Source organism: Lycium ferocissimum, chromosome 6, assembly GCF_029784015.1.
Source record: "Lycium ferocissimum isolate CSIRO_LF1 chromosome 6, AGI_CSIRO_Lferr_CH_V1, whole genome shotgun sequence".
Classification (NCBI taxonomy): domain Eukaryota; kingdom Viridiplantae; phylum Streptophyta; class Magnoliopsida; order Solanales; family Solanaceae; genus Lycium; species Lycium ferocissimum.
In genome coordinates, this window is record NC_081347.1 from 45273709 (window position 1) to 45284540 (window position 10832).

Below are 10832 nucleotides of genomic sequence, written 5' to 3' on the forward strand. Positions count from 1 at the left end.
AATAAGGTCGTGAACCACATAGTTATACTGGAATTTAAAAGGCGCGCGGTCCGATTCGACGAGCGGGTCCACGACCCGTCGACGTGTCGATTGTTCGTCGACTTGCTCCGTCGGCCTACGCCTGTAGATTACCAGCTGCGGTACCCTGTCGACGCCGCACATCGATAGTCCGTCGACCATGTCGACGACCCGTCGACAATGACTGGTGTCCGTGCATTTTCTCGCATTCGCCCGCATCGCGTCGATTCGATTCACTTGACTTCTAATCCTGCAAATTGCTAGGAATACCTGCTGGTACCCTTGTACAGGGGGCAAGACACTTTCTACCTCCAAACTCGGGCTCGGGTCTTTATTCCAAGGGCATACCCGACTAGAAAATCATAGGTTCTACCACTACGAAAGCGAGGGGTGCAACAGAAGGACCTCTAAAGGTCACTCGCTTTGACCTACAATCCACTACTGCATGGCATCTATGAAGCCAATCCATACCGATGATAACGTTATAGTCTTGGAAAGGCATTTCAATCAAATCAGCAGGGAAGAATAGATTTTGAATCACAAAGGGACAACCTCGATAGATTTGATTACAAACAACCTATTGACACAAAGGACTTTGGACAAGCACACCACAATCAAGTCTCAATGTATTTCACATTTTTAGGAAAACCAATGATGAGAAAACATAGGATTGTGTAGAACTGGATCAAATAATGTAATAACACATAAGCCAAATAAGTGAAATTTACCAACAACCATGGCCGCCCCATCTTGGTCATCCTCTCGTCTCACAAGATAAGCTCGTCTTTGCAGCCTCTTGACCCACTAGCTTGATTAGCTCTACCTGCACTTGTTGCTTGTATGTTTCTAGATCTTGCACCTCTATTCCCTTGAGAAAGAGTGGTAATAGGTTTCTAAATTGAGCCTTCCGTACGTGGAGAAGAAGTAGGGTTAGGATTAGGACAATCCTTCACTTTATGATCAAAGCTCCCACAATTAAAACAAGTACCAGAAGCTCTCCTATAAGTACTAGAGTGATTCTTTCCACATTGTGCACAAATGTGTATACGAGTCTTGCCTTGGCCATAGCTTGGAGTGCTAGCAGTAGAGAAATTTGATCTATTTTGCTTATGCCGGGCTCACTTGTGAACACTGCCAGCTTTGGAATTGTCAAACCTTCCCCTTTTAGATGGATCTCCTGAATCTGCATCAGCTTTTCTGAACTTGTTTTTGTTTCTACTAGTTTGTTCCTTGTCGATCCTTTCCCAAGTAAGAGCAGCTGAAACTAATTTTCAAAAGTTCTCATGTTGTAGGACCGCCACATATTTTCTGATGGAATTATTCAAACCGTCTTCGAATCGCCTGCACTTATCTTTCTCGTTATTAATAATACCACTAACATAACAAGAAAGCCTGAGAAACTCCTGTTGATATTCAACAATAGACATACTTCCTTGCTCTAGATTCAAGAAGTCCTTTTTCTTTGCATCATGATAAGCAGGTGGGACATACTTCATATGAAATTCTTTCACAAAATAATTCCAAGTAAGAATAGTAGGTTTTTCCTTGGAATTCGGTACACTTACCCACTAGTCATAAACATCTTTTTGTAACAGTGAGACAACATACTTAAATTTGGCAGCGTATGAACACTCTAATTGCTCAAATACTCTTTCCATGCGCTCTAACCACTGCTTAGCATCGCAGGATCCAAGGTTTTCAAACTCAACTCTCCGCCCATTTTTCTCATTTTCTCAAAGTTTATTTCATTAGGGTCAGGCATTCTTCTAGCCATGTGATGAAAGAAATCAGCCATTTGTTGAAAAGGAGGATCAACAGCAGAAGTACTACAACTCATTTGAGGATGTGGCCCAACTCTTGAACCCTGATTATTTCCCATTTCAGATCCACTGGTACGAGGAAGATTAGAATCAGAAAAATATTCTCCAACCCTTTCTTGTAAGTGAGGTTGGCTATTAGAGTTATTTAAACCCTCACGAGCAGCTTCCATAGGTCTATTAGAGGAAGAAGAGGCCATAACTTAATTCCTACATAAGGGAAGATCACATTGCATTAGGGACATGTACATGATGCAAATGCGCAATACACGCAACAAAACATGTTAAAAAATGGAAACAAGTATACTAACAAGTCACAACAAAAGTGTTATATCCCGTGTTTTAGCATATTTGGAGAATTTGGAAATAATTGCGACTTGTAAGAATAAGGTCATATTTTGACTCCAATTGGTGTGTATGTTGTTAGTTATGGGAATATGGATGCGTAAACATCGGAGAAGGCCTAAGGGCAAAATTGGAATTTCAAAAATTTATTTCGGGAATTACCAAATAAGATCTACAACTAAATGGGCTTGGAAAAAAAAAATAAGAATGGAAGCCCAAGGAGGGGGGATGACCGGCCACCTTAGGCCCAAGCCCATGGATTAATAAAATCCATGTGGTTAAAAATAAATAAAGGGACCAAGTTGTTCATTTCTAGAGTTTTCAAGAAATCATCAAGATAAGAAAAAAAAAAAAAGAAGAAGGCCATTCGGCCGTGAGAAAGAAGGAAGAGAAAAGAAAAGAAAAAAATTTTCCAAGCCTTTTGCTCCATCCAAAAATCTTGTTCTCCTTGAATTCCTAGTAAGTTCAAGACGCTTGTCAACGTGGTATAATTAGTTTGGCGAGAAAGCGACGTTTGTGGCGGGTGGAAGTTGGAAGAGAAGGTAAGGATTCATGTTCTTTATATGTTATGAAAGATTTGGTTGTGTTGTAGTATGGAGAATTGGATAGAATTTATAAAAATATGAAAATTCCATGATATGGCCGTGTGCTTGCATGTGTTATGTAGCCAAGACTAGTTGAAGTTTTTATGTTATATTCTAGTTGTAATTGTGGTGTATTCTATGTTGGAAATGGGAGTTTGATGACTTTGGTTGAGTTGTGAATGTTGAGATGTGACCGTGTGTGAGGTGTGTTTTGGCCGTGTGCCATGTTGTGGTAGAAGTGAAGTGAATTCAAGTTTGGTTAGTTGCTAGTTGTGTTGTTATGATCTTAGTGATGCAAATAAAGACTTAATGACTTGAATTGGCATTGAAGTTGCTTGTATGTAATTATGGGAATTTATGTGAATTTTGTATGATTTTTATATAATGATGGAAGTAAGGTTCTAAATATGAATTATGGTTGTTGTTAATAATTAGTAGAGAAGACAATGTGATTTGGAAGCTTTGTTGTGTTTGTAGAAGGTTTGGATGGAATAAGGAATTGATGGGAATACTTGAATTCGTGAATAATGTATGGAATGCTAATGGAATGTATTTGTATAATCTTGCATTAGTTAATGAATATAGAAATGTTGACATTAGTTTGATAGTGTGAAGTTGGATGGAAGTTGTTACCTTATGAAGAAAGTAGACCAAATGTGTTATATTGCGATTTGTAGCGATTGTTATGGTTGTTGATGTTATTGTTGGGTTGTTGTTGATTGTTTTGAGCCGAGTTGAATCTCTGGGATGACATAGGTATAGGGGAGATGCTGCCCAAAATTTTATAGACAAGTATTGGTCAAGAATAGGACCTTTGAGTCTCATGAATAGTAACTGGTAAAAGTGACCATTTGCAGATTTTTGACGAAACGGGATTGGAGTTTTAGTAAGCGTAACGGGCAAGGAAGGTATGTAAAGTCTTCCCTTCTATTCTTTGGCATGTTCTAAACGTATTAGGCTCGGACGCGGGCCTTAGATATGACTCTGTCCCCTGAAATCCGAGATTGAAATTTGCCCCATTTCTTTCAGCGCAATTGAACTAGTTTCTTACAAATTGTAATTTAAGCGACTTATATGTATGTAACTTTCCCCAAATGGACTCGGATTGTCCCAAAACTCTCACGAATGACTCCATAAGACTTATGATCCATAATTTGAGTTCACCACCTCGATTCACCCGAGGTGGCCCCACAGAATCCGAGACCTCCTACTATGGTGTTAACTGACTCATGTTTACACAATATGCTTAAAGGAATCTTGTGATCATTGTACCGTTGTCAAATGATCAATACGACGAATCTATAATATTATGATATGCGTTATGATCCCAGAAACATGATTCGATAAAAGTAGTCGTGCCATCCCCAAAAAGGGCCTACATATATACTATGATTGTCGTCCGATTTCTTTGCAGCGATATGTCATTTGAATTGTTCCATTTGTTAAGGAACGATCATTCTGATATTCCGTAAGCCTTGTGATATATTTGCTTCGTATGAACGAGCTCAAAATTCTTTTTTGACATAATCCGTCACGACATCCGAAAGGTACGAATTATGACTTATTGTTGATTTGTCTATTAAGTCTGGACTTGTATGCATATGTTTCTGCATTGATCTGTTCGTGCAAGCTATGATATGTCTTTTCACTGAGCTCGGGCCAGGACATGTTCTCGTGCGCACTTCTTTGCATTATTCACCGAGTCCCTCGTACTTGCGGGCCGGGACACGTTATTTGTATGATTATGATATGATGATACGGGGATGGTGGCCGGATGGCTCATGATTATCATTCACCGAGACCCGCAAGAGAGGCCGGACACGTTATGTATACATAATAGATGATTCTGACATGCATGATTCCATATTACCGAGTCCCTTAATAAAGGGCCGGGACACGTTGTCTGTACATATAATATATGATTTTGTTATGCATGATTTCACCTACCGAGTCCCTTATCAGAGGGCCGGGACACGACATATGTTCATATGATATTACATGATCTGATATGCATTGCTTATTCTTGGCACTATGTTTTCTGAGGTCTCGGACAAGGTACCACTTTATACTTCGAACCCTGACTATAGCTTTGTCTTTTACATGTCTGTACTCTTACTCTTGACTACGGTTATACTTGTTACTTTTCCGCTTTGCATACTCGGTACACTTCCGTACTGACCCCCTGTTCTTCGGGGGCGCGCGCTACATGCCGCGGTACGGACGCACCGCGTGACACGCCACCGGCGTAGGATACCCGTCTGTCGTTTGGAGTCGCTCCCCTTGATCCGAGCTTGTACTTTTGGTATATACTCTTCTTTGTCATACATTCTGTACATGTACTTATTTGGGTACGGCGGGGCCTGTCCCGTCTTCTGATTCCGTTATGTATGTTAGAGGCCTGTAGACATGTATGTGGGTTATGGCTATGTCTGTACAGTATATGTACATGTGATATGTTCTGGGAGGTTCCCCCCGCCATGGCAGCCTTGCCGGCTCGCCTATATATGTGTATGTGAATATGTTGGCTCTGTAGGGCCTTTGTTGGTATTCTCTGCGTGCAGGTTAATTTTGGGTAGTAAGAAAAACAGAGGAAACTCTGTCCAAACTTTTCTAGATACTTGAGTTACTACTTTTGGGCTTTTGGTACGTACGGGTGCCCAGGTCGGGCGCTAGTCACGGCCTACGGGGCTGGGTCGTGACAAAAAGTCCTAGAATCACAAACCTAGGCTCTGATACCAAAACTTGTAGCATCCCCTTTGGGAGGATACCACTTACGAAACAAAAGCTAATTTCACACTTACAACGTTTAGAAGAAATTTATGCAAAAGGTATTCATAAAAATATTTAATAGTGGAAATAGGCCCATGCGAAAAAAGTTGAAAGTGTGACATTTTTTTTCCATCATACCCTCCGAAAAATTTCTTAGATGAATACAATATCAGAGTATCAATTTAAAATGGTAACGCCCTCCTCAAATAGTCAACACATTAAAGAAACTTCATTTTGAAATTATATTTTCAAATCAACACAACTGCAGGTCCATAAGATACACGAAACTCAAACTTGCGATTATCATAGAAAACTAGTATCTTCCTTTGTACATAATTACAAGGCAAAATATAAACCCAGTACATGGCATGACTTGGGTTAAAAGCACACCTAAAAACAGCAAAACAAGTCACCAAGTTCGAGTTACAAGCATATGGTCTTGTGTCCAACAAGCCTCCAAAATTTCATACATAAGTGTGACATATGGATCATGTACAAGTCCCCAAAATTTTACAAGACCTAGATGCATATGCAAATGCGATATTCACTAAGGCTCCCAAAAAGTCTACTCCAAATGGCCACCTTCAAATCTCCTCCTGAACATTACCTACGATAGAAAGCAACTATCGCTAAGCATAAAGCTTAGTGGCGTATAAACTTTGGGCTTGGAGCCATTAGATTCTCCAATTCCCTTATCCGTCGTAGGTAGCTCAATAAGATAATAATAAATCAAGTAAACAAGTATATCAAAGTATCAAATATCAAAACCTTAAAGAGTTTCCAAATGTGAAAATCAATATTCAAAGGCTCAAGTGTCAAGAAAACTTATAATTCAATTCAAGAGAGTTTGTCAAATAAAAAATTTCACCCAATATGTACGTCATGCCATCACACAAGGCACAATCAATATCAAGATGGACCGAAGCCCCAAATCAAGAAGGGTCGTCACCCAATAATCAAGAGAATCAAGAGCCATGTTGAAAGTGGCTTTCCACTCATACTCGAAAATGGACAAAAGTCCATCATCAAGACGAAATGTAAATCCAAAGTCAAGATGGGCAAGATCCGAATCAAGAGGCATGCCAATATCGGTGACAAATTCACCGCAACAAGAAGGACAAAGTCCCAACAAGAATGCAAAATGATCAAGCAATTCGTACAAGTGGGCGATTTAGCGAATATTTTGCAATACTTGAGAGAATAACCATACGATGTTATAAGATGAAGAGAAAGGAAACAACATCAAGATGCTTCAAAAATTCTAGAAAATAAAGATATTCCAAGTTCAAGTTTATACACAAACCTTGGTGTTTACCACACAACAAGTTCTACCACAACTCGAGGAGTTCAAATTGTCTACGCCATAGACCAACCAAGGTCCACTTCATCAAACAATTCCTCTTAGCTTGTACAAGAGCATATATAACTTAAATACACAATCAAACATCTACTTAAGCTCAATGGTTTCAGCATGTTGAAACTACACATGAAATCAGTGAAAATCACCCTAAACTATCAAAACAGGAATTCTGGACAGTACTACTGTCTTGTATTGTCGCTCAGCTTCAAAGGGGTAAACAGCAAAAATAGACTTTGTGGCATTAATGAAAGTTGTAGATATATGTCTTGGGGTTTCAGAGAAATTTAAATCAATCCTATAGAAGTTTTGTGCTACAATATATGCTCAAAATACTAATAGAAGTACATATAGGGTTTGCAAAATAGAAATACACAAAGACACGCCTGTACTTCATCACCCCTTTTCGAGTAAATACAAGCAAAACTAGGTTTCGGAGCCTGAACAAAAGTTGTAGGGATATAAAATAGCTTTCTATAACATATTGGATCACTTAAAACTAAATTTTATACAAGGAGATATGTTGAAAACACTAACAACTGTCCAGTTCAAAAATGGGTTCTGAACTTACCTCAATCGTGTGGAGTAGTTTGTGGCTCAACCAAAACAAGTCTTGATGATTGATTTAGTGGGAGAATTTGATGAGTGGAGAGGGGTTTTACGATTTTATTTTCTTGGAGAAAACGAAATTGGGGGTGGTAGAGAGGATAAGAGCCCAAAAAGATATTATATACTCCCTAAGATAAGGATTAAAGAAAATAATAAAATAAAATAAAAGGGCTGCCCACTTTTATGTATATCTATTGTATTTCATAATAAATTTATCAAGAGGATGATAAGTGGTAAACATAAAAACATCACGAAACTTCCTTGTAAATAGGCCAAACCCATCGGTAGACATCTGTGGTCGTCCACTTCTTTCACTTGAGCACCTAAAGTGGACTTTGTTTCATTTAGACACCTCAGGTGGGCAATACCTGTTCTAGTTAGACAATTTTTGCACTGTTGGCATGTCGCGTGTTATCAGTCAAAAAAACGCGCGTGTAACCTTTTTTTTTAATCCTATGTGGCAGCCAACGGTATTATTACTTCCCCTTTTATATATATCATCTTCTCCACTGCAAAATAAAATCCAATTTAGCCCTAATTTTAGCCCCTTTTTACGATCAATTTTTCCCTCAAATTTAAGCTAATATTTTCTGGTTCTTGCTAATATTTTCTGCTTCATCTCGTTCGTTCTTCCATTGCTGTTACTATTATGTCGAGCTTATCGGACTCTTTCATGGAGTTTTTTGATGAACATGCCCGATATTGTAGATGTGGTAATGAAGCATTATTAAAGACTTCTTGGATCCAATTAAACTCAGGTCGCAGATTTTTATGTTGTAAAATACCAAAGGTAAACTTATATCTTCATTCATTCCTTATTTAATTATTTATTAGATAATTAAATGTTGGGTTGAAAATTGGTTTTGTAGAAAATGGGTGGTTGTGATTATTTCTTTTGGATTGAAGATAGGCACCCTACGCGCAAGCAAATAGGGTGATGTGGGGTTTGTTGAAGAAAGTGAAGGCTTTTGAGGAGAAAAGAATTCGAGCAAGAAATATGCTCATTGTTGCTGGTTTTGTGATGCTCGGGATATGGAAAATCAAGCCAAATTGTTAGATGGAGCAGTACAATATGTGCTCCTTAAGTACTTGCCTTTTGCTAAGTTGTGTAGTTGTAATATTGTTAGGATTGTTGGAATGTAATTTGGTTACTGCATTGTTGTGACAATTTTGTATTTTGGCATGGCTGAACTTTGGCCAACAGTCACTCATGTAAACCAAAGATTTTGAGTGAAATGTTGTTTTGTCTATACTGTATTTGCCAACAATGCTCTGTTTTGAGCTCACATAGTTGCATAAAAACCTGGCCTGCTTCCAATAAGTTTATGCTACATATTATTGGCAACAACAGGTAGGTCAATGTTAGTCAACACCAACAGCAGCTATAATTACATTAGCAGAACTGTTTAAACACCAACAACAGGTATATAATGGGCACAAACTAACCCCAAATAGTATCTAATATATTAACATGCTCAAGAATGAGCCCAAAGTTATCATACAAGTAGCCAAAAGCAAACATTAAAATACTGCAAATTGTTTACTGCTACATACAAGTAGCAGATTGCCAAAATAACCATCCAAAAAGAGAAATTGTTTGGTGCCATATTACATTGCCAATTAAGTACTACATCCTATCCTAATACTGCTAATTCTTCTTCTTCTTCTTCTTCTTCTTGTTTGCCATCTGCTTCAATTGGGGGCCAGTGACAGCTTCCTTGTTTTTCCATCTCAATCCTCTAGCTTTATAACCAAGGTCTATACCTGTTGGACTTGCATCCTTGTAAGCTGAACCAGTTTCTAGAATCCTTTGGCTTGATGTTCCTGGCTGCATTTTAGCAGATAAATGAAGCATAGTCAGTTTTGTTACATGTAGTTGTGTTTTAGAGACCAAAGTTAGAATTGACTTACATTTAGTATTTGAGTTCCACTTGTACTTGTGTATATGCCAAATCCAACATCAACTGCCCTCTTATGTCCCCTACTTGCAGGTTCCTCTCCAGTTGCAACCTTGGCTCTCTTCAATCCCAAAGAACTTGTCTTCTTCTAGGAGGTAGTTGACTTGTTATTCCTCTTGTAATAGGAATACTTGTATCTGTAGGTGGGGCTGGCTGGTTTGAGCTTCTAACTCTTTTTGATTGATTCACCCTTCTAACTCTAGTTGTATCATCACAAATGGCTAAGCGTAGGTGTAAAAATTTGGCTTAAGCTTGTAGGTGCGGTTTGGCTAGGTGCTTCTGCAGGTCTTGTAAACTTTGGCTAGGTGCTTCGCACTCGGCACAACTCACGCATATTTAAAGGCAAGAACCAACTTAAAAACCCAAAATACATGATAAACAAGTTAACCAACTCAAAGAAAACTATTTTACCTTGCAATATTTCTTGTTATGTCCTTGTTGATGACACTTTGAACAAGTTATTTTCCCCCCTTTTCTGGACACCTTTCCATACCTCATCTTTTTTGGTTCATCTTTGCCTTTTGTTCTTTTCTTCTTCAGCCTGCCAGGCATTGGTTTAGGTGCAAAAGGCTCAATCTTTGGATTGTTTGCTTCAGGCAACATCTTCATATTTGGAATTGGTTGGACGAAATGACTATATGCCTTTAAGAATGTATCCTTCCTATACCAATACTCCACAAAGTGTTCAGGCTCTAGTTCTATGTGGTAGTATGCACAAACAAAGATTTGGCATGGAATTCCTCTCGGTTGCCAAGTTCTACAACTACAACTCTTAGTACTCATGTTAACCGTATGCCTATACTCACCCTCTCCAATCTCAAATCCAACATCGACATTCCAAAGAACCTTGTAGCCCCTAGCCATTTCCTTATTATCCTCTAAGGTAAGTCTAACCATAGGTGAAATCTCAGATATCCAAGTGTTGGCAAACTTAATCATATCACATTTTCTAGTCATTATCTTTCTCCTAATTTCCTCCAACATGGTTATAATTGATTTGTGTCTACAAGACAAGATCCATGAATTGAAGGTCTCACACATGTTATTCTCAACAACATCAGACTTAGAATGCTCTTTAAAGTATGCCCTCACCCATGATTTTTCTACGGATAATGCAATAAATCAAAGACAAATATCATTACCAAGTTTGCTCATTTTATCAAGCTCGACCTCGAATTTCACTTCAAAACTGGCCTTAGAACATCTCAAAAATTGTTTTCTTCTCTCTTCACCTTTCCATTCTTGATGCCAATTGGACCAAATGTGTCTTGCACATCTCCTATACTCAGCATCGGGTAACAATTCTTCTACGGCAGCATGAAAACCCTTCAAAGAAAAGAAATTATTAAATAAAAACTCAACAGTAAGAAATAGT

General features: G+C 38.5%; 1 protein-coding gene across 1 annotated transcript; it reads right to left on the reverse strand.

Moving 5' to 3' along the window:
- Nucleotides 1-9859: 9859 nt before the first annotated feature.
- On the reverse strand, nt 9860-10441 carry LOC132061319 (uncharacterized). Its single transcript, XM_059454159.1, has one exon. It carries the CDS (start codon nt 10439-10441, stop codon nt 9860-9862), a length of 582 nt encoding a protein of 193 aa, XP_059310142.1.
- Nucleotides 10442-10832: the final 391 nt, after the last annotated feature.

Coding starts and splice junctions, on each gene's coding strand:
- LOC132061319 (XM_059454159.1), bottom strand. CDS start 10,441: ATGTTGGAGGAAATTAGGAGAAAGATAATGACTAGAAAATGTGATATG.